We start from the raw sequence: 24816 nt of genomic DNA on the forward strand, positions 1-24816 counted from the left end.
TTTCTTTTTCCCCAAATACCATTTTCACAATAGAAGGCTAAGCTCATAAACTGGAAGGTAATAAAGTTGAAAAACAAAACCAGAAATTAAAACCAAAAAAACAGCCCCTAGAGAACAACCACCCCCCTCCAACCTAGCAGCCATTTAATTATTTGTTGAACTTGGATGATGGAAATCTCATTAGCATATTCTTAAGGTTTCCCTACTCTAAACTACAAGATATAGTACTACATTCTGAAAACCAGTATAGTCAACACTTTCAAATCAAAGGAAAACAATCAGAACAGCAAGGATGAGCATGGCTGTACCACTTGAGCAGAAATAAAGAAAAATAAACTTAAAACATAGTGTTGAAACTTCTACTAGTTAGACTTGCTTACATGAGTTAAAAAAAAAAAGAAACAAAAAGTTTTCAGATTTTATACATCTTTTTTTTCAACCAGGTACACTTAATTGCAACCAGTAGGCACTCCACCAAAACGCAGTATTTGCAATCCCCATCTCTTTAACAGAGAGAGATTATTTTGGCCTCAGTATTGCTATATTACAATTTTCCTGCTTCAAAACATGCAGTTCATACATTTTACAGTTTTACTGCCATAGTCGATGCATTCTGGCCCAATACACTCACAGCAGGCGTTGTGAAACCATCGGTATTTGGAAGCTCCCATGGACTCGCAAGAGATCTTGCACTGATGTATTGACATGCAGTCATCAAAATACACCACAGTACACATGTGTTCTAAACCAAGAGGGGGGAAAAAATTTGGTTTAAAAGGTCTTAAAATATTTTTAAAGTTAGTTAAAAATTAATTAAATGTGCAGCTTTTGAAGTAGGACTGCAAATCGTCACGACTATGAGGCATAAGGAAAAAAAAGGTGATAGTGAAAGCAGAGCGAAGAGGCAGAGAGCCAAGGTACAAACTATCAACTTCAAGTTTTCAGTGTCTACAACTCAACCTGTTGTCTGTTCAAACTATCAACTTCAAGTTTTCAGTGTCTACAACTCAACCTGTTGTCTGTTCTCCATCTGGATTAATTTACTTACATAGTCACAGGCAAGAATGTTTTTGGGTTTTGTCCCCCAGTTATGAGGGATACCTTCTAAAGTATAAGGATGGGCTACGACAAAATAACAAGCAGGCACATGTCCTCTGAAGGTAATATCAAGATACCACTATCATGAAAAACTTCAGGTTTAGAGAAGTTATTTAAAAAACACCAAAACCCACTTATTTAAGTGTAAACGTTTCCTTCTCTCCCTCCCAAGCTCCACAGTATTCTTCAGCCACATTAAATCACAGAGCTAGAGAATCCTGTTTTCCTCAACTTGAAACTGCACACTGTTTTCTTCTTTTTTTAGCAGCACCACCAGCTTTACTGCTAAGATTAACAAACCCCTTCTGCCTAAGTGTTGACTTTATTCTTCTAACATCCATGCAATTACTTGAAGTTTCGTGTTGCAACCTCAAACTGAAGCTGAGGCATTCACCACAACTATAAAACAAAAACATCCCTCCCCAGTCTACTTCTACTTCAAGCTGACAGATTCTACCAACTTTCTCTGTGCTGACTGGGTGATTACACCATACCTGTTCATCCTCCAAAGGACCTTGATAGCATCACATTTACCCCCAGTGTAACTTGGCACACTTTGGGGAAAAGCATAACTGAAAGCTGCCTGCGAATGTCTCACTCGCACACATGAGACAGATTTGTGAGTGGGAGACGTCAAGGAGCTTTCTAGCCTATTACTACTTATGGTACGTGGATCCAGGAGAAACACACTGACCTACATTCCAACATGGATTAGAAAAATGTAATCCAAATGTAAATGGTAAATCATGACAGTGGGTTGTGGGTTTTTTTTTTTTTTTGTATGATTATGGAGATACAGAGAAGGGTGAGTAACCAAAGGACTCTCAGAGTAGTGTAGTTAACCACAGCATTTATTCAATCTCTTATCTGTGAGCAAGTCTTGGGAAGCTGAAGTGCATCAGAACCTCCCCTTCAAAATATTGGTGCCCCATAGATTAGCAGCCTCACTAATATGCACATCTCATGGCAAGCTCTTAGGTGAGGTCCAAAGGTGAGTTGAGGCCAGCAAGGGTCTCCATCACCTTACAAGTCATCAGATCTATGCAGTTGGTTTTCCCAATGTCAGCAATAGATGATCTCTGTGGTGCCCATGCTTTTGAGCACGTGACAAGGGACAACACAACATACAGGAGAGCACAATGTACCCAACAGCTTTTCTGGGGACACATCCTCCTCCTTGACATCTGGAAACCCTGCCTACCCTTTTAAGAATTATAATTTGTTAAAACACATATGAGGGAGCCCTGACCACTGTCAAAACTATTTTACTACTACCTAAACAGCTGCAAGAGGGTCACAGGACATGCTGCCAGCCCACTGAAAGCAAAAGAGTATTCACTGTCACTGCCGTATTCAGGTGCTGAACTGATGCACACGTCTTGGAGACACTATACACAGTGCAACAGGCAATAAGGATCTTGGGGTGGAAGTGCAAACCCACAGCTGAAGCAGTTTTCTGCTCCCAGAAAAGCTGTGCTGTGAGTAAAGCTGCAGTTGTCCAAGAAATCTTGGAGTACCTGAAGTAGTATTGGGAATGTCAACAAAATACACTTTGGCTGTGTAAGTCCTGGCCCATTCTTGGCACTTCTATTTCTATGACCCCTTATAATAAAGCCTGAGGCACAGCAATCAGAGGAGGAGAATTCCCAGAGAACAAAATCTCCACCTAAACACAACCAACATATCTACAGCTTTAGTAAGGACACTATTCACAGAGAAGAGGAGGAAAGAGCAAAACAGAAGCATAGGCTATGGTACCACGTGCAAAGAGTGACCAGCCAGGTATACATCTAAAGTGCTCAACCAAAGCTGAAAAGTGGCAGGGAGATGCAGCCACCACAGTCTCAAAGGCAAGAATCTACCCAGAGGCCGTACAGCAGCTTCATCTTCTTCTAGAGAATGCACAAGGACTTGGCTACATTTCGTCACCAGCTCAAAAAGCTCAGACTGCCAGGGTCCCAGGAAGGAGCACACTCATCCATTCCCAGGAGGTCCAAACACTCCCAGGTATCTGTCCCACTCTCTCGTCACAGGAGGTTTTCAGTGGAAGGGTAGGATGTGAGAAAGTAGACATGAGTCTCCAGACAGCATTCATTACGAAAGCTAAGCACTGATGAGTGTCCCGTCAGTCATCCAGTTCGCTGCTGGCGTGCAAGCACAGGCACCTTACAGAAGCCTCTCTAAGGGTATTCTTTGTACCGTCTGGCTTAATCCCAATTCACTCCTCTGATAACTTTTTAGTAGTTTAGTAGTTTTCTTCTCAAGTTTGACCTTAAATGCCATAGGTAGGGTTAGTCTTAGAAGGCATCAGCCGGAGGCACAAAACTTCTGCCTCGAAACAGGCAATCCTGGCTAATCCAGAAAGATTTCTTGCTGCAAAATCAGATTTTGAGATGCCATCTCCACCTGACTGCCCTAGTCTCTGCATCAGCTTGAAAAGGCAAAATGACTCATGGCTTGCTCTAGAGGAACAACTCTAGTGGAACAACTCTTTCAAGAAAACAGAGTCCTCTCCAAAGGGTTGCCAGAAGTGCTTGCTGCGATCATGTTGATCACTTCACTGACTTGCAACACACAAAGGAAAGCCTACAGTAGGTTAGGAAAGCTTGTCAGGAAAGTTGTGCACACTCTGAGGTGGGCTAGTTGGTCCCACCGCTTACAGACTGTCCTTACACCAGGGAGTGACCAGCCCCTCTCTGTTAGGAGACATCTGTATTCACCTTCATGATAACCTCTTCCGTGACAGCCTCATCTGTGTTAGTACCAGTTCAGAAGTCCTGGAGAAGCCCAGTTCATCAGCTAATGTCTGCTGAAACGTGAAATAAACCTCTTGTGGAAGAAGAGCTTGTGATTTCTAGGATGTAAAGATCAATGACACTGAACCGAGGGAGTGAAGACACCTATTGGGGGAAAGGAGGCCAGAGGACAAGCAGGACCAGGCCCATAATACTGGCCAAACCAGATGACAGCAGTCAAGTCCTGTGAGACTGGAGAGACTGGTCTCCCTGACCACTCTCCCAGGACCAAAATGGGAACCAAAGCCAGACCTCAAGCTTATTAAGGTGGCAGCAGCAACCAAGGATATTAATCTTGACTGACTGGAGAGTGGAGAAGAAAGTTTATCTCCACCTGCACACAAGCCAAAAGGATTAGATCCTAGAGGACCAGTCCAAAACTGCTGTGAAGGGGAGAGGACAGACTGTACAGGGCAAGCCAGAGCCAGCAGTAGATCTGGCTGGTTCCCAGTAGCTCTTGTAAGCAGCTGGAGGACATGCTCCTTGTATATGCTACCAAACCATTTCTGAAGTCTCACACGCTCAGAGACTTGCCAGGTCTGAACAAGTCAGATTGGCCACGGTGTTCCGACTTTGTTCATCACAGGACACTCCTGGTCTCCTCCCCAGCAATGTCTGTGTGCCCGTGTAGAGGCTGAATTACCGAAAGCGGAGAGTTCCTCACCTCAAGCATTAAATCCCTCTTTATTGGCTGCAGAAACAAAGTTACACAGGGGAAAAAAATACATACCTACAGGCTCAGTTGGGAGCGGGAGAGTATTTAAATTGTTTCACAAACCTAATTACATAGTCATCACTTGGCTCCCTCAGTGTAGATAAAAAGGATGTTACTTAGGGCAGTAACAGCTCTTTCATTTGCATTTTGCCAATTTTCACACAGTAAGGACTACAGACTAGGGGACTAGGGGTGCAGGGAGGGAGAAGGATGCAGCCGCATTTATTTTTTTCCAGAACATGAGTTGCTCACCTTCCCCCTCCCACCCCCCGCCCAGTTCATATTTAACAGATGCTATGTAGGAGAAATAACGATCAAGTCTAAATTCAAAATGACCAGAAGAAATGGACTCATGTTTCTATCAGGCTTTGCTATGACACTGTCTGTACTGCAAGTGAGATCTGTATTGGTGCAGTACGGAGGAATTTAGCAATGTGAAAAACATAGAACAATTCAGTTCTTGTAAGTTAAGGAAAAATGCCTATCTACAAGATGAAAAAAACTCTCCCAGTTGATGACAATTCTTTGTATGCCACGTTTGAAGTTAAAGGTGCTATGTAAGTTCAATTATCTTCTGGTCTGTTTATCGGTAGCTCTAAAAGTACTTTAAAAAGGTAACCGTCCATCCAGCAGCCATACCATTTTATGCCAATCAGAACTTGTAAAAAGAAACATTAAAAAAAAATATCTTCCTAGAGTACCTACAGAGGCAGATGCTACTTTACTGGATTTCTAGCTCTCCTCTACCTGGCTGGCACTGGAGGGGAGCGGAAGCGCAGTGCAGACACCATCCCCGGTGTCATCAAGCAGCATAAGTCAGAAACCCTTAACTACAACACAGATTTTGTTTCATCAGTTGCCAAAAGATTATCTAGTTCCCCTCTCTCTCTCGCCAACATCCTGTCATCATCTGAAACAATTAAGCTTATTTAAATATCTGAACTCGCACTTCAGAGCTCTGAGGGTATCAGCTAAAAGTAGAGCAAAAAGAATTAAGTATAAATGTAGCTCTAGATTAATAATAATCGCAGTCTTCTCTGAAGTAGCGGCTCAAATGCCAGAAACTACCGATACAAAGAACTACAGCAGCTCCAGCAGTGCGCACATACTTTGGCAGCTGAAAACGTTAAAAGCCAATTCACAGGAGGAAAGGGGAGACATTCATTAAGATAATAACAGGGAAGTTCAAGGTCTGGCGGCTGGGCTCGCAGTAGGCTGGGGCGAGAAAGGAATGCTTTATATCCCACGCACCCCACGTCCCGGATCTACAGCCGCCCTCCCGGGGCCAGTGGCTTCAGGCCACTCAGGCACAAAGCTCGTGGGTTCCCGTGGCTGGTGCTGCTTTTCCTGGCGCTCACCCAGAACTGCATCGAGCAAGGCTGGCACCCTGGACCAGCTTAACAGTGATCCCTGCGTGAACGCACGTTGAAACTAAAATCAGAACTGTGTTACACAGCCATGTCAAGAGGTAGTTGTAGGCAGAGCCTTTCCAAATTTTGGGATGTATTCCAGAAGACAGCACAGAGTCAACTGTCCCCTTACCAAAATCTACCTCTCATTAGCCTCTGTCCATTTACAGGCAATGCAATAGGCTGCTGCCAGCACACCGTGTTGGAGTGAAGCATGCAAGGAACCACAGAAGAACCACAAAATGGAGAAGGCACAGCGCCATAAAGAAAATATAAAGTATCCATGTTCCTGCTCACATGAATATTCTTTCAAATCCCTGAACGTCATGGTGTTGAAGACAACTGCTTAGCGAGTCACCTTAAGGACATATCTATTTGCAAGATCTGCCCTTAAGCATAGCAACAGGTTTGGGGAGAAGGAAAGGGTAAAGAGGTGGTCTTCAGTTTCTTCCACTGCAGGCTATGCTTGTATTGACTGCAACTGAGCATGCACACAGAGACATGCACAGACCCACACTCTCTTTCAGTGGTTCTTCTAACACACGCTACCTCGTTAAACCACTGTGACTTGATTGTGTGACTGAACTTTACACGGGCAGAAGCCATCAGACTCCAGCAACTTCCTGGGCTCCCTCTCTGCGCCCATGCTCACAAGGCTCTTTAGCCCTTGACCTACTACCCCTCCACTTTTTGGTTACTGCTTCCCCAATGAACTCATCAAAAAAGTATTAAAAACAATGCCACCCCATGGCTCACACAACATCCAACACAAGAGGTACAATTTCCCAGTTGTCCTTGCTTCCACCAAAATAAACACAAACTGACCAAGGCCAGCAGCCAACTTTTCTTTTCACCTTCTCCTGTTCTCAATGCTCAAACCATCCATGCTTTTATAAGCAAACTTTAACATGACTTCTGAAAAAGCAGAGCACTAGAAAGTTATCTACATTGTGACCAAGAAAGGAGAGACTCCTCAACAGGCTTACATATTTAGATACTTAAAGTATAGGATGTTGAAAGCCATTTTCTACCTTTTCCACTTCTTCACTCATCACTAAGATGGAGGAAGCATAGTCAATGATTACAAGAACAGCTCTGACATTTATTTCTGTTCTAAGTGTCTACTGAAGCCTGAAAACCAGTGGCATTTGGTAACTATTTCCAAATATAACTGTTGTTTTTGGACTGTCGTCATTCCAGTGAAAGCTCTCTCAGCCTAATCTCTAATATGTTCTTAGTAAATGAAATGAAGGAGACTTGACTAAGAAGAAATTGCAGTGTTATGTATTTGTCTGTGTTGTTAAACTCAAAACTCCTCCACACCCTTGAGATGCAATTCAAGTTCCAAGTTTAATCCAAAACTATCATTAGCCCATCCTGTTGGTATGGTAGTAAAGGACTGTCAGGGAACAGCCATCTGGGCTGCAGTACCTAAGTACAGTGGGATATATTCAAGATTGTTCTAAGCATATTTTTTTTACCCCCCCAAGTATAATTTACATCTTTAAATACTGTAGTGTTTGCACACAGGGCTTTTTGTGGCTTGCCATTTAAGATGGCTTCCTGCATCACTCTCATATTGGCGAGCAAGCGTTTTAATAACGTCAAAGACATATGAATGAGATGCTTTCTGACCATCTGGTTTCCCAGTTCTGGAATTAATTTATTTTTCTAACGTGCCTTAACCAAAGGAAATTAGAAAAGTTGCCATTATGGTCCCATTTAATCAACAGCAGTCCTACTCAGAAACTTAACTAGGTCAAAGGTTCACAATGGTATGGAAAAGCAGCGTGTCCATCAATTAGGGTATCTTTCATTGATAAGATAAAAGAGTCATCACAACAGCAACATATGGGGTTATTGGGGTTATGAATACTTAAAGTGTGGGTTGGGAAGGAAGCAAAGCATTAATTACACTAATAAAACAAATCAGATGCTCTTTTTTCCCTGTTAAGCAGCAGTTTCACTATGAACTGCTTATGAGATTCTTTTAAGTCTGATGTAATAATTTGCTGGGGAAAGTATTTCAGGTTTAGTATGGAAACTAAGAAGCAGAGAGTATTTTTCTTATGCCACTGTTATCACTACCTCAAAATTCTCATCTTCCCCCCTCCCAGCAAACAATATTCTGAAGTCTGTCCTCTAAACTGAAGGTGAGAATATAAAAAACTTGATAAAAAAAAAAAAAAGAGGCACGAGTCCATAAATTGAACCCCCACCCCTAAAGTGCTTATTTTTAAGACTGTCTGTCACATATCCCTCCTCAACATAAAGAGCTATTATGCTAAACTTACTCAGGTTTACTATTAATCCTGGATCTCCTATAAACCATCCTTGTAAAGAGTTCAAATTATGCCAGCACAGACAAAAGAAATAAACATCTACTGCAGATACAATGGTTCATGGCATGTGGCTTTCTCAAACTTCTGAAGCCATGCATTCCAGTTGCCTACCTCTGCACTGACACATGAGTTGGATTCAGTTTTTGGTCTGTGCTGTCTCCTAAGCTACAGGTAAGTGCTTCAAAGTCAAAGAACATACCGTGCCAGTGCACATGAAATTACGTAAACAAACTGCCTCATGCCACAGGAGGAATAACAGAGATAACAAACTCATGTGGTTCAGCATCTCCTAAGATTAACACACACTTTAACACCGTCTTCCATGGTCCTCAATACTTTTGCCTCACTCCTTTTGTTATGTCATGCTCAAAATTAAACTGAACTTTTCACACTTTTTTACAGGAAAAGAAGAAGCGAGCACAGACAAGCACAGAATATGCACCGAGAAGGCTCCTGGAAGAGACAAGAGGAAGCGCTAGGAATTTAGACACTATACTCATTACCTTTGTCACTAGAGTAAGGTGTGTGGACATTGTTGCTTGGGACAGATACGTTCTGATGCTGTGGTTGGTTCACTGTTTCTAAAAAGGAAACGAGGTTCTCGTGGTGTGACAGTTCTTCTGCCACAGGGAAGGAAACGATATTCCAGTTCAGCTGAGTATCCCCTTCTGTCAGGGCCCGGAAAAGTGAAGGAATTGGTTCGTGCAACTCCTCAACAGTGCTCTTGGATGTTGGAGGTGTGTCACTGTAATTGCGAGGATTGCACATACCTGCAGAGGAATGAAACAGTAACTTACATGAAACTCCCTAAACTTTTCTCCTTGAAACAGGCAGGAATATTCAGAAAATCAAAATTGCCTTTTTTTTTTTTCTTTTTTTTTTTTTTTACTAAGCAGAACAGAGCTCTTTCATATATATCCCACTCTTAGCTCGATAGCAGAAGTGTCAACAAATACAGCAGGACGAGCTTTCCATAACAGCAGGTTTCAGATCTCTGCAGAGTTCCACAAAACACACCTATGACTTGTGAGATCCAAGTGAAAAGAAAAACCTCATCTAAACAGCACTTCGCTTCCCTTTTTATGCTAGCATTACAGTTCAGAATATGAAGAGTTCAAGGAAGGGTTTGTCTCCCCTGAGAAAAGAGACAAAGCACAGTATAATCGATATTAGCATAAATCTGGAATGAAAGCTTATGACTGAACGAAGATAGTATCTTGACAAGTCCTGAGGTACATGAAACTTTTGATCACAATTCAAGTATTTGATCTCACCTGCTGCAGCAGTGCATTAGATCTTTTTAGTTGTCTGCCAGAGGTGCAAAGATCACTATCAGGAGGGAGCAAGAGTCTGCTTTACCTTTAAAGAGTTTACTTTACTTGCTTAGAGACAGCTGAGATGAACCTCTGTTTGCTACTTAGTTGGAGGGGCCACTACAGGTAAAATGCTTATTTCCAGGTTACCTCTTCCCTATTCTTCAACGCCTTTTGTGGTATCTTTTTTTTTAAACCTTGTAATATTTTTCTCTTTGCCACTTCCTACTAAATGTTTTTGTGATGTGCAATGCAGGTAATTTTTTTCATTAACCATGTAAACACTAACATTTATTACGAGCAATGAAACTGAAGGGTATTTTGATTTAATCTGAACATTGAAGTAACCAAGACTAAAAAAAGAAAAGTTGTATCTGCATAGGTATTTAAACCCAGAAGCCATAAAACACTATTAGAAGTCACCTGGCAAGAGACAGACAAATCCATTTTCCTCATGTACATCTGGGTATTGTTTTGGGTAGTTTCACAGACACAGTGTTAGACAGCTACAGCTGCAAAGCACACCAATCCTTCAAGTACCAAAGCAATGCGGGCCATAAATGTTCAAAGTCTACCTGCCTCGCAGAACCAGAGAAGCATCTCCTGCCTTGCAGATACATTAGGACTCCAGCTTCAGAAATCATGTTTAACTACAGCCTTATACAAAACCACCATCTTTTCAATCTAAGTAGATGGATTTTCATAATGAACAAAACAGAGTGAAGTTCATCCACGACGATTAGCATGAGATCTGGCAAATCTTAAGCAAGCGGTTAGCATGACCAGCATTTAATAATAGGAACAACACAAGATAACCTGCTCCTTTAAAAAGGTCAGCAAAGTATTGGAAAAAAACTAAGCCTCTCCTCCAAACAACATCAGGTCACACTAAAAAATTCTACTTACACAAACTTCCTACCATAAACAACTATTTTCCTAGTCCTCTCAACTAGGTTTGTTCTTCACAGATGTTCTTGGTCTGACCGCTTTAATAAAAAAAATTCTATCCCTGCATTATCACCTTTTAGTAAGCACTTGGAATATTCACCATACAATTGTAATAAAGGATGCCCCCACAAAAATTAATTAGGAAGACATAAAACCAGGTAAGAGTTTCATACAGATACATCACAAGATGTATACTTGAGTTGATGTCATTGTATTAATGTTGCGAAATGAAACCAGTGAGCCTTTCTAGAGGCCCCCTCTGTCAGGCTGGATTCAGAAAATAAATTTCACTGTTAAGAGGGACACACAGGAAAAAAAATAACATCCAGATTGTTTATTAAGTAATTGCAGAATGTGTACAAGTTTGTGTGAATATCAATGCAGTATGAAAATATTACCTTATGATGGTACCACGAAACCATCGCTCATAGTTTAATAGGTAACTGCTCATTCCAAAGATCCTTCCCTTTTACTATTTTTTAAAGTATTTTAATTATAATAATTATATATTATAATTATAAAATAGTAGCTTTGGTTAAAACAAAAATAAAAAAGCTTAACTTAGGAGCAACTGGTAAGGAAAAAACATGCCTACATTACTGTTTTGGAATGGATGAGAAGATGCAGAAATGGGCTATTGAAATCACGGATGCAGACAAGCCTTTCCATGAGGGACGAGAAGAGCTTAACTCACAAAGCTTAGAAAAACAGAGGAAAGAGAAACCTGTTGCTGTTCTACCTCCTCCAGAGTATTTTTTCCTGTCAGAGAAGGAAGAGGACGTCCACACAAAACACAGGGCATCAACTGAGCATCAGTAAAGTTAGTGCTGGAGGGTAGGAGGCAATTCCTGACCTCATAGCAGACACGACATGAAAGACATGACAACCTATCTGCTTTTACCTTACACATGATCAGCTTAGAAAGAGACTTAAATATCAGCTCAAGTATCGGCAAAGAACTGTCTCCAGGAAGCTGGATATGGCACGAACTCTTGTTTCCTCATTTGAATAAGGCCACAGCAAGGATGACCCTACACTGAAGAGAAGAATAGGACCATACCATAGAACCAACAAGGTCTGAGGCACCCACAGAACTATCAGGAGATATTTTAGTTTACTCAGTACTAGGAAACTGAACTTGAAACCTCGTTAACTTCTCTCCTGGATAACACCATAGGAAAGAGCAGCAGAACAGTGAGTAATTTGCAGATTCAGAAAAAAAAGAAAAGAAAACCCACCCTATGTGTGGACTTCCATTTTCTTCTTCGCAATCTCAAGAGGTGGGTTCTTCCTCTACCTAGAGGAGATTGGCACACTATGGCTTGCTTTCTGCAGCAGATAATGGTTCTGAACTAGGGAAATAACCAACTATCTTATTCCTCATCCCTACGACTGAGTATGACAACAGCGCACTTTAATATTATGTTACAAAAACCAAGAAGACATTGGAAAGGCAAAGGGGATGGGGGAAAAGTAGATACATTTTTTTTTTTTCCACTTTTCAAGGAGCCCAAGTTCAAACAGAAAAAACGAACTGTAGGGCCTCTTTCTAAATGTACATCCTCCACAGGTGCAGGGGCTGAAAATACTTTATGCCACTGGGAAGAATCACGCATGTGCAGGACCACGCCACTCCACTGCTTACTGAAAGACAGTAAAGCAAAGGTAAGCTATCCAGAACCGAGCAAAAAGCAGGATGTCAGAAAGCATATTCACATCATGATGGAACAGGAGAAGCAATGGACTGCACTGAAAAGCAGCATTTTGACGCTAACCATCTTCATGAATTCAGAGAAGACCCAACCAGCCAGAGAAGCTGAGAGCAGCTACAATACTCAAGATGCACCCTTTTCATGGAAGCCAGAAGGACTTTGAATGGCAGCAGAGGGAGACTTCCCACAACCACAGGAGGATGAAGCTTTCTATACATTTAAAACAAGAGACAGAACTCGAATACATCCTCCTTAAGCAGAGGCAGCATTCACTTGCAAACATCTGGGCACTCTGAACACTACCTGTTAGTAGTACTGCTGTTCTTGTTAAGACTATCATCCAATCACAGAATCACAGAATCATCAGAGTTGGAAGGGACCTCTAGAGATCATCTAGTCCAACTCCCCTGCTAAAGCAGGATTGCCCAGAGCACATTACTCAGGACTGCATCCAGGCGGGTCTTGAAAATCTCCAGAGAAGGGGACTCCACAACCTCCCTGGGCAGCCTGTGCCAGTGCTCTGTCACCCTCACTGTAAAGAACTGTTTCCGTGTATTTGAACGGAACTTCCTGTGTTCTAACTTGTGCCCATTGCCCCTCGTCCTGTTACTGGGAACCATTGAAAAGAGCCTGGCTCCATCCTTCTTCAACCCACCCTTTAGATACTTGTACGCCATAATCCCACAGTAAGAACTTTTACGCGTCTTTCTTACACTCTGAAGAGCTGTTTTTGCAAATAAAAGAACAATGAAAACATGGGGCCATCAATATTTACTACTAGTCCCAAGGAATCAGAAGGCAACTCAAACCTAAAATTGACCCTGTGCAGTATCTGTCAACAGTGTACAGTCAGAAACCTCCATACAGCATCCAGCCCCATGAAGCAGGTGCTGTTTAGTTTCTTCAAGATGACAATTCAAAAAGAAGTTTATGTTTTAGAGACAAAATTAGCAGTCAGTTATGACATTAACCAAGCAAAATCTGGACTACCGCCACCCCCCATTCCATCGAGCAGATACAGCCTTCAAATATTTGGTTCCCCACAGCAATTTATTCAGTACCCACAGAACGAGCTGCAAGATGTTTAAAGCACAGATTCTGTCCCCATGTTTTGCTTCTATTATAAGACTGTGAGCTCAGCATGTGGCAGAAGGAAGCAATTTAAAAACAAAAAGAAGAAAATCCCAAAGAAATGCAAACTTACCAACACAGTCACAGCACTCGTCCCAAAGTGTGCCCAGGCAGAGCATGCACTCCTTACAGCAGGAACAGTTCCCTTCCCCAGGACGGCACTGACACAGCTCCTGAAAACAACAGAAACTCGTTACACCGCAGCGATCCCAGATGTAAAACGCTAACACAGCAGAGCGATTCTTCCTCAAGCCACAACTCAAATTAAGGCATTAAAAAAGCTTAGTACACTAATACAGTGAGTAAACGGTAAAATAGTTCCAGCCAAAGAACTGATCTTAGTTTACAAAAGGATCTTTTGCAAGTTTGGTTGGTTTGTTTTTTTTTTTTTAAAGGTGACATTCTAAAGACAAATCTTAAGTCAGCATTTAAAAGAGAAAAGAATCCTATTCATGGGAAAGGTGTGTGCACTTCTGTGTATGCCTACAAGTTCTTTGAATGTCTTCCCATCACAACAGGAAATTCAAAGATGGATGTTTCTTTTTATATAAATAGTGCGCGTATGTTATAATTTAGCTAAAAAAGGAAGTTACTATAAGCCGTATGTGCATAGTTAAGAAGATACACAATGTCTACCATCATACCTATTTGTGCATTCTAAAAGGAACTTACTCAGTTAAGTCATCAGACCACATCTGAATGCGTGTTACACATTGCTCTCCATTTGCAATATTAGTGACCCCTCTCCTGGTCCAGCTGATTCATTTTTGTTATTATGAAAACAACCCCCTCCCTTCTCCCCTCCCAAAATGACACCTTGGAATACTTCCAACACTTCTGGAGCCTCTAGGAAGTGAAATGGTAGGCATATGCATTTTTTCTTTAACTGTTATTAAGCTAGAAAAATGCAAAAGGCATGGAAGCAAGAAGACAAACCGTTCACTTCCAATTACTGAAACCTGAAAGCACATGTTTAACAATCCTGCTGAAGACATACACTTGGGGACCTTGCGGCATGGAAACCACCTACACGGGTGAAGGAAATCTGAAAATCAGGCGGTCTCCTTCCCTCTAGCTCAAATCCGCGCTAGCGATTACAGTTTGGCTGAAGGACTGTGGCTACATGACAATAATATATGGGCTTGAATCATGGTCTAGTGCAAAGTCAAGAAGTCGCATTTGGTTGTCCTGAGAATTTGGTTTTGATGACGTCTGTCTAACTATGACATTACGCACAACTGGTGAGAAAATAAAATCCCATTACTGGAAACACTGACCACAGGATCCTTCCCACCCCCAGCTTTACTGGAAGAGCCATCGGTAAATCTCTGCTACGCACTGGACCGGGGAAATGATGCCCATCCCCGCTCTTTGATCTTGAAGCGAACGAAGCTTCAAGGCTCCCAGTTCTGGACTAAAACTGAACAAACTCCCAAACCCGCTGCAAACGTGCTACACTGTATTAAAGCAGTACAAATTCATTGACGCGTTATTTTTCCATTCACTTCACAGCAGATCAGAAACCTTGAAGCCAGCAAAGAAACCAAATTCACAAACTATTATGTTTTCTACGTAATGCTGAGAAACGCTGTTGCCTGCAGAGTTTAATGTGAACTGTTCGCCCTGCTGAGTGATCGAGCGTGAACTTCTGCTCCACATGCATTTCTGCAACACGCAGTCTTAGTAAGTCTTGAATTTTTATTTAGAGTGGAAAACTACCAAGATTTTTTACTTTTTCATCCTCAGTTTATTAATGTCACCTATTACTATGCTGTTTCCAAGTGAAAGATGAAAAACAGGCTCATTAATAAAATATACAATTTTTTCCACAAGAGGAGACACCACAAACTTAGAAAGATGACTTATGCGAATGAATGACGCATTTCTAAAATATTTATCTTACCGTTTGATAAACAGATTGTGTCAGCCTTGAGAATAAAAAGCCTGAATAAAACAACTTTAAAAACAACCATGAGTAACATACTGTTACCTTGTCCAGAGAACAGCATTGATACATATTGGCATTAAAAAAATATCTTATATAGTTGTTCTTTAACAGTAAAACTGGGCAAACAACTTCATACTTATTAAAGACATTGCAACACCGACAAGCCAATATGGGGGAGGAAGCGATTCTCCATGAACTATTAAATGTAAAGTATGAAGTAAAGCCAGGAAATTCACTAAATTTAAGTTGTTTCAGTTTTATAGATTGCACTGTGTGAATCTAAGAGAAGAGTACTCTCACTGAATTAAACGTAACCTTAAATTATACATTTGCAATGTAATAAAAAAAAAATCTGCTTATCTTCGATACGTGTAAGCACTAGCTTGGGATAGCATCACTATACCTACCAATATTTTAACAACTTTCTTTTTATAGGAAGGGCTTATGAACAGTGTAATTTCTCTATTTTGTTTTCCATTTTTACGTTTTACTTTTTTTTTATCTTGGAGAGGGAGGAAAGAGCAACCTGATTAGTCTTCTGCACAGTTCTCCAGCTCCCTCCTTCTCACAGTTCGACTGTCTCTTCAGGGCAATAACTGTATGTTTTTCCACATATGTGTTTGCACGTACATGGTTTCCTTAACCACTCTTGAGTCCTTCTGCCTGACTCATCCGCATTGGATACTTGTGCAGGATACATCTTTTTAAAAGAATGCTTACATGAGACGTGGGTGAAGTGAGGCAGAATGAGAAACGTTCCTTGTTGATAGCTGGGGGTGGTGAGGCGTCAGTGGAAGAAAATATTACTCATAAGTCAACTTGGCAATTTCCCAAGCTCAACTACTGAAGGTGCATCGGGGAATGTATTTTGCTGGGCAAGAAATAAGCCTCTCAGTCTAAAAATACAGCATTAAATAGGAAGCAGGCATGTTCGTACAATAAAGATACTTCTGCTCCAGAGAGCAAATAAAGATTTTTTACAAGGTATTTAACATCTGCATTTTTCAAAGCTTCCTTGAAACGACAGAGACTATTTTCTCCGTGCAGTGAGAAACAGGACCTGAAGGCATTGGCAACATCTCTGCTAACTGGAAGGGGGAGTGAAAGAAAAAGAGCTAATGTTTTTTCCTAGAACAGTTTAATAACAGAAAATCTCCTGGAAGCAAACTAGCCAGAACTGTTTTGTTAACCCAAATGTGTTAACGTACTACAGCTACAACATACACACTAAAAGTAATTTTTAGATGCCTAAGCCCTGAAGTTAAGGAGTGGTGTTTATTTCATACCACGGGGCTAAAAAGTCTTGGAAATCCTTTCAAGCTGACAAGTTTGTACACAAAATTAAGAGGAGGTGAAGAAAAAGATGAAGAGAGACTTCAATTGGAACGATACTGCACCAGCCAAGGTGAATGCAGACATGTAGTGTCAGGGGGAGAAAACTCTGTATTCTCCAGAAAACAATCCCTCTTTAGAAAGATCTGAAATCCACGCCTGAACTACAGCACCGTTTGTTTCCTACATAACAGCAGTAGTTTAAAGAGCTGTTGCAGATGAAACAGCAAAGCTCGGCGTCCAGCACAACACGGCCGTACCACCCAAGCCTGACTACTGCAGGTAGCTCTGCGCCGCCAGAGCCAGCCTGGGACTCGCCTCAAACCCGTTTGCTACGAACAATTGTGGGAACGTCCCATCCTAGAGGTTACTGCCTTCAAGGATTTCCTCCATGTTGCAAGGACACAATATACGCCTCTGCTCCGCCCAGCCAGCGTAACTGACCTTCTCATCTCCTCCACACATGGAAACATCAAAACAACCCATGCGTCCAAGCCTACAGCAGATGTGCTAGAATAAATACTGCAACATGCACGCCATGCGCAACCAGGGCTCGGTGGCCTACCTGAAAAGCAAGGTAACAGTCAGCTATTGACTTCAGTGCCCCAATCCCAGGGACACAGAAAGGAACTACGTCTAAAGCCTTCAAGGGAACTAATTTTGTGGTCCCACTCCGCCTACGCTCCCAACTCTTATCCACAACTTCTTCAACAACTACAGGAAGCCACAAAGTTTTTCTTGCGAAGGCTAAGCTTATGCAGAGAGATGCCTCAAGCTATTTTCTTACAGGTCTTTGCTTACAGAAAAACAAGAAGTAGACTACGAGAGCCCCAATGAAGCTAGAGCCTCAAGATGTAAAAGGAAAGCTGAATGCATGCGAGTTGTTGATCTCATGCTCTGTTCTGGATCTAACAAAATAAATATTTACGTAGGGACCACCCTTAAGCAGAGCAGCTCCTAAGGAGTGGCAGTAATGACTGTGCTGACTTCTAGCCCTGCTGGCAAAAATATTTATGTTAGCCATATGCTTTTTGAGAGAGCAGGTCTTTTGTCTCATTATGTCTCTAAGACAGGCAGCCTCACTTTCTGCACGCAGATGCAGATGACAAACATTCACATTCTGTTTGCTCCCTTAGCTGTCTCCGAGTGACATTATCTTGGTTTCAAGCCATGGATTTTGCCACACTACAACAGTTATGAAAATAGGCTAGGGAAAAATGTCATGTGATAGTCAAGCAAACTCACTCAACACAGTGTTTTATTTTTAAGTTCAGATTTCTCCAGAAGAGCTGAGAGGGGAGAAAAACAATACACGGATATACTCTACTTGTATACCTACCCAAGAAATAACACACACTTCACATACCAGCGCAGTGCTTCTGCCACAACAGCACTCAAGATTTAAAAAAAAAAAAAAAGCCAAGAAAAAAGATGACAATTGCTTTAAGCCAAAGCTTTAGGAGTCTTCATATTCACAATCAGACTAGTCTGACCTGATCTGTTCTTCTATAAAGAATGAATACTAACTGGTATGTCAGGCCTGTTCCCAGGCAGAGAGCAGCCAGACGGTGAAAATGAACAGCAGCATTCCCCCGTAATTGTACACAACTCACATGGTCTGAGTTACTTTAGGGTCTTGGAGAATTGCATACGATTTTGATTTTAGGGAAATGCTTTAAAAAGGGATTTCACATCACCTGTACAAAGTAAGAGAGAACACACCTACAACAAGTAAAGCAGTAAAGGGGTCTCTCTGCACGCACAGGGCTGTGTCGCTACAGAGATGCTCACATAATCCAAGTAAAGCACAGTCGTGAGAGCCACCTCCATGCAGTGCTGAACCTCAGTTGTCTTATTCCCAGCCAAGTAAGGACTCCAGCAGCATTAGCTCCACTTCTCCCCGGCTGAACTGTATTCAGACTAGCTCATAAAAATAAAGTTTAAACGCTGGGTGTCTCAAGCATGACTTAATAAAAATTAAGTGGTTACTTGGGAAGATGTCTGTCGTTTCATGGATGGTGGACTCCATCAGCAGCACAGGAAAAGGAGACAATAAATCTTCCCTGTTTTCCCTTCATCTGGACCAACAGCTTTCCCCCGATTCAACAAATCTGTACCACTGCCTTTGCTGTTTAACTGCCTTGTACTTCCAATGCCAAACTAGCATCTCACTTTTTAAAGGCTTCAAGGCTAGAGAGGATTTGAAAAAATGCAACAGAAGGAACTTGTTTGTCACAGTGCACAATGCCCAACGTGCCAACAAAAACACTGGCCTTGTCTTTGAAACAGTAAAAGTCAAAAGCCTCTTTCTTGCTCCTGTATTCAACAACTCCACAAGACGATGGTGGGGATAGGAGAAGCACCATTTGGATTTTTTTAAAGCAATGGCAGTGCAGAAGCCAGAGAGAATATAGTTTAGCCTACAGTCAGTCTTCATTCCACAGGACGATTTGTGAATCTGGCAAGTATTTTTATTTGTAAACCAGACAAATTTTATATGGAAGTCAATGAAATGAAGTAAACATGGAAATGCTTCATGCCACTTCTGCATCACTTTTCAGACTGTGATCATACATTTACAGTAAGCTCACTAACACATACGATATTTGTGCTCTCTGGTTTTTCATTTCCAGTCTACAAAGAAGCAGTAAGCAATGGTTTCTTTTAAGGAAGCTGCAACTGACCATGTGATGGCTCCTTTTTCAATATGGAGTCAAGAAGCATGCTCAGTATACCAGCAGTAAATAAAGACTTGGTAGATACCAGAACTCCTTACAATTCTGCTACAGAAGGTGCTTTCATTCTGCTGCAGTCCATGCCTCTTAACTCCTGCTATAAGAAGAGGAACCTGGTTTCAGAACGTTTCTTTCACTGTGCGGACAGACGCACAGTGAGTCACAAGCAGCGGCTGGATTTGAGTTTAACATCCATTGCCTACCAGTTCAACACATGAGTTTTTGTTGGGTTGTTTTTTGTTGTTTTTTTTTTTTTTTTAAAGGTAGACGCGCGTGCTTTCAGAGCTTGCTCGCTACCATTAGCAGCCATAGGTCCCCCCCGATCAGAAAACTTTTCCAAATGCACCTCAGGGCTCTAAGACAAGTTAGGTCTCTACTCATGTTAATTCTCTGATGTGAGGTTTTAGGCATCTTTTCATTGACTGTAAAAATCTGATGTTATAGATAGCAGCAGGCATCAACTACTGACCCTTCGCATGGGCAGGGAGATTGAAGAAAGCGGACAGATTGCAAGTGAAGGGGAACAGATACACAGAACATCTCAGACAGATATGGGAACACTGTAAGCACATTTGAACTGCAGGTATTGCAGGTGTCTTTAAAAAAACCCAACTGTTGCCCACAGAAATCTTTCTAATAAAATGTCTGTTTTAAATTGCTGCTTGTTCAGAAGATCACTAATAAAGAAGAAAGAGACTGAAGTCTAACAGCGTGACTGGTATTGGCTTTAACTATAACCCAGCAATCCTAATCCTTGATTTGAAATTGTTTCCATTAAAAAAAGGAACATGCCCATATACACATGCACTTACCTATAAAATGGTCATTAATCTGCATTTAGATGTGCAGGAGACCATAATTAACTTCTTTTTAAAAAGACCCATTATTTAACAGAAAACGCTGGTTACTTGTATCGCTGGATCTTTTAAAGACACAGCTTCAGAACTGTTTCTTAAATGCTTGAAAGCAAATAAAGGAAACACGACTCATACCTGTATCAGGCATTTACTGACATCGCTAGCACAGAGTGCCTTATTGCAGCCTGTTGACGACTGGACCCACAGCAGGAACAGGAGGAGAGTGACTGTGGGCGCTGTGACGTACTGCGACCTCATGTTTCCTGCAGGTGGGCAATCTTCACAAGTACTGCGACCAGCACTGAAATAAAACCCAGCAACTGAAAAGGCTATTGGGAAAAAAGTTAAACCCTACTTCCCGTCCCCCTTGCAATTCCTTCAAAGGAGATTCACATTTTTTGGAAAAAAAAAAAAAAAAAAAGAAGAAAAAAAAAAAGGTCAAATTGGGGTGCTGAACAACAAAACCAACCCCTCCTCCCCCAGCAAACTTGCTTGTTTGAAGCTTTCTGTTACTGCACCTTTGGATTAAAACTGCAATAAACTCAAGGTGAACAATCTCGAGTTTGCAATATCAAATATGATATCGTATAAATACTGACAATAAAAAAATGCCTCAGAAGAGAAAATCCACCAACGAAGACCTAATTCTGTAAATGCATAAAGCAGACAGGTTACATGTAGTATCTCCTCAGGCTAATGATACACACAGGTGTGTAGGACCAAAGCTATACAGTAACCTTTTTACAACAAGTGTAAGGTCAGTTGCCGTGTCACCTTTGATGCAGACAGTTTTTTTCATACCAACAGAATGTCACACAGGCTTTCAATTCAATAACAAAGTTGTTGTTATCTTGTTTTTTTTTTTTTTTTTTTTTTTTTTTTTTTTTAAATTACAGCCACCAATGGTAAAAAAGTACCAGACTTTGAACAACGCAACTTTCAAGAGCCACAGCAAGTGACTGCAGTCAACCGGAGATGAGCATCTGCTACTTCAAACAGACAGAAAAACTGGGTTTGTTCAAAGCATTCCACCTTTCTCCCTTTGTGAAAACCCAGCATCTCGGCAGGTGGTATTTCTTACAAATATAGGATGATGGTTGGTGAGCCAGTGAGTTCTTGCTTGCGCTTAGCATGTGAACCCAGTCAAAAGAAGACCCTATTGCACTAGGCACCGTACCAACATGTAATAAAAGGCAGCCCATGTTTGGGCAAGCTTACAGTGAGCCTGTATTGTTCTCATAAGAGGGAAAAAATGCTAATGGGGTGCTGGATTTCTTTCTTTCTGTATCTAGAAATGTTTTTTCTGCTTTACGAACTAAAAAAAAAAAAAAATCCACCCCCTCAATTAGCAACATCCAAACACAAAAAAAAGCAGAAAAACAAGCCAACACATAAATAAGGCATGATCGGGATACTTAAAGCCCGTGTCAGATTAATCTTTCTTACAACGGTTATTAAAGGCTTCTGGATCCGTCCCCGTTGGGTGCACCACCATCCCCACCCAAGCAGGACTGGGGCGGGGAGAGGGGGGAAGGACGACCCCCCGGCGACACCCGGGGGGCACGTAAGGCGAACATGAGAGCTTTCCCCTCAGAAGGAGGGGGGTGGGAGGGGGTGTCACCGCCTGCTCCCCCTGCTACCCAGGGCAAACAGTTTCCCTTCGACTAGAAGCGGTCCGATCCCGAACCCGGCGGGCGCTGCGCTGCGCTGCGGTGGGGCAGGCGCAGGAGCCCGGGCAAACACCGTGCTTGGCACCACGGGCGATCCAGGCGTGTTTTAACACCGCACCGAACCGTTTCGACTCCGGGCCGTGCTCGGCGGTGCTATCGATAAGGCTCCCGAGCAAACAGGAGCCGGAGCGATGCCGTCTCCCCGAGCAGCCCAGCCCAGCCCGCTCGGATGCGCTGCCGCCCCGGGCTGACCGCCTCCCCTTCTCCCCAGGCTCCCCCCATCCCTTTATTCTCGTTTCACCGACCGTTGCTTCCCCAGACTTTTATCCGGCATCTCCCCCCATGCTCCCCCCCCCCGGAGTACGACTCCTGCCCCTCCCCCCCTCCCCGTCCGCTCCCGCAGCCCGTCCCGGCGGCACCGGCTCCCCCCCGGCCCCGGCTCAGCACCGCTCTCCCTCACCGGCGGACTTGCACCCGGGGCGGAAAGAAAAACACCCCAGAACCCTCCCCACCACCACCCCCAGCCGATCAACCCGCATTCGGCTTCCCCCTCCCCCCCCCGCGAGGCCCGGGCCCCAAAGATGGCACTGCCCGGGGCCCGCTGACAGGGAGCGCACCCCCCTGACCCCCCACTCCGCCCCCCCGCCGAAGCTGCCCGGGGCAGGCGGGGCCCCGCACGGGGAGCGCCGCCGAAAGCCGCCTCTCCCGGCGGCGGAGGGGGCGGGGGGGGGCCGGCCTCCTCCTCCTCCTCCTCCTCCGGCAGGCAGGCTCCGCCGAGCCGCACCGAAACTTTCCTTCCACAAAGAAGCTGCCGCGGCCCCGCCGCCGCCACCGCCTCCTCCTCCTCCTCCTCCTCCCCGGCCACCAGCTCCATCCCGCCGGCGTTTCCCATCCCAACCCCCCTCCCCGCTCCGCCGGCGGACTGGCTCACCGGACGGGGCCGCGGGCCGGGTACCCCGCGCTCCGCCGGCGGCTCTCGCTGCTCCGGAGGCGGCGGCGGCAGAGGCAGCAACCGCGCGCCTCGGCCCGCTGCTCCCCCCCTCGGCCGCAGGCAGCGCGGAGGGAGGCGGCGGCGCGGCCTCGCATCGCCCCGCCTCGGGGCACCGTCAGGCGCCAGGACCCTCCCCCCGCCGGCGGCGGCGGCGGCGGCGGCAGCTCGACCCGGGACCCCCCGCCCCGGCGGGCGGAGCAGCGCGGGGAGGGAGGCAAGAGTTTGGGAAGCTTCGTGTCGGACCCCGCCGAGAGGGACGGGCGAGGCGGGAGAGCACTTCTGCCGAGGGTGAAGGGCTGAGCGTCCCCCGTCCCACGCAAGTGCGAGCAGGGGAAAACGCGGGGGGGAAAACCCAACCCCTGCCCCCGGGCCGGGCAGGTGGCCCAGGAAATCCCGCAACCGGCTTCCCGCGGGGGAGGGCAGGGACAGCCTCCGGCGACGAAAGGACCCCGGGCTTTGAGAGAGCCTCGCTCAGGGTCTCGCAAACACGGCCGTGGGGGTGGTTTGTTCTCCTACGTGCCAAGAGCCAAAGGATCAAGGTAAGGAGTGTGGTCACTAGAAGAAAAACCCAGGAGGAACGTGGGTAGGTACCCGGCAACACAGAGCGGACCTCGGGCTTGCCGGGAGACAGCTACATCATCGCCAGGGAAATACGGCCATGTCATTACTGGATTTATTCTCATCCCTCCTCCCCTCCCAACTAACAGCACTTTGTTGAGAGAAATCCACAGCAGGGTGTCTTTAAACACACTAGGTATCATCCCACGGAGTAAACTTAGAAAAAACAAAACAAAACACACCACAATTGGAACAAACCCTGGATTCAAAGGGGAGAAGCCAGGAGATCATTGTCTGACAAACTGAAACATTTGGACAGTCCCTTTTTTCTTCGAGCAACTAAATTTTTCCTAAGCAGTTGCAATTGAAAAAACAAAAATCTGTTTCACAGACCCTGATAATAAGAAATCATCTCTCCTTGTAAAGAAAATGTAAGCTAAATTTAAGAAACATCTGTCTTCACATCTCCTTATAAGACAGGATACTGCCAAAATATTATTAAATTAATCACCAAAATGTTTCTGCTGATACTTGCAGAGGATGAACTTCCCATTTATTTTATGGAAAACACTCTTGGAAACCCCACCCTCCTCCCAGCCCTGCCAGATGCGTGGGGCTGCTCCTGCTCCCCACTTTGTGTGACAGCAGTTGCCCCAGTACACTCCAATGCTCTCGGTCCCTCCAAGCACCCAGCGAGGTACCACTGCACAACCGCACCAACTTCTAGCTATAAATCTGCCCTGTTGTCTCCTCCATCCCAAGTATTTCTGTCACCCGCTTTTTGCCTAACACTGCCAATACTCCTGCAACCCAGTTTACCTTTTCTGAAATACTCTTTCATTATCCATACCCCATACTTCCAAGAAGTCTATATTAGGTTTTCCCACTTCCAGATAGGTATGTTACTTTTTATTACTATAAGTATCTGATGGAAGTAAACTCATACCCACTTACTAGTTGTAAACACATCGCAGCTTTATCTATTTTTCCATGTCTTTTTAAGCAGATAATACAGGTTTCTGTATTATTTTCAAATTTAACAGCTACTTTCAGAAGAATATTTTACTTTCGGAAGAGTATCACATTTGCATTTTCCTCAGTACATCTTCAATTCTAAGTGACGTCAGGAAGATATTCCTATATAAAAGCAGGAACAGCTTCTTCCACTGGTACCTAACAAATTAAAAGTGGGGAGAAAAAAAAGTTACAGGGCAGGAACTACATATTAACTGGTCTTACTATGCTTGAGTTACTATTACTTT

At 43.6% G+C, this 24816-nt stretch overlaps 1 protein-coding gene across 1 annotated transcript; it reads right to left on the reverse strand.

Moving 5' to 3' along the window:
* Positions 1–353: 353 nt before the first annotated feature.
* Positions 354–23031, reverse strand: TWSG1 (twisted gastrulation BMP signaling modulator 1). The gene is made up of 5 exons (XM_082499371.1): positions 22937–23031; positions 20471–20636; positions 13537–13636; positions 8863–9129; positions 354–742 (listed from the first exon to the last, which is right to left on the reverse strand). The coding sequence occupies exons 2-5, from the start codon at positions 20591–20593 to the stop codon at positions 561–563; spliced, it is 672 nt and encodes a 223-aa protein (XP_082355497.1). The 5' UTR covers positions 20594–20636; positions 22937–23031; the 3' UTR covers positions 354–560.
* Positions 23032–24816: the final 1785 nt, after the last annotated feature.

Source organism: Vanellus vanellus (assembly GCF_965231255.1).
Source record: "Vanellus vanellus genome assembly, chromosome: 2".
Taxonomy (NCBI): domain Eukaryota; kingdom Metazoa; phylum Chordata; class Aves; order Charadriiformes; family Charadriidae; genus Vanellus; species Vanellus vanellus.

Bases quoted from the DNA above. Each gene is read 5' to 3' on its own strand.
- TWSG1 (XM_082499371.1), bottom strand. From the start codon at position 20,593: ATGAGGTCGCAGTACGTCACAGCGCCCACAGTCACTCTCCTCCTGTTC. The intron at 13,637-20,470 runs GTATGAGTCGTG...TGTTGTTTTCAG, and splicing joins TCAGTAAATGCCTGATACAG to GAGCTGTGTCAGTGCCGTCC. The intron at 9,130-13,536 runs GTAAGTTTGCAT...ATTCCTCTGCAG, and splicing joins CGAGTGCTGTGACTGTGTTG to GTATGTGCAATCCTCGCAAT.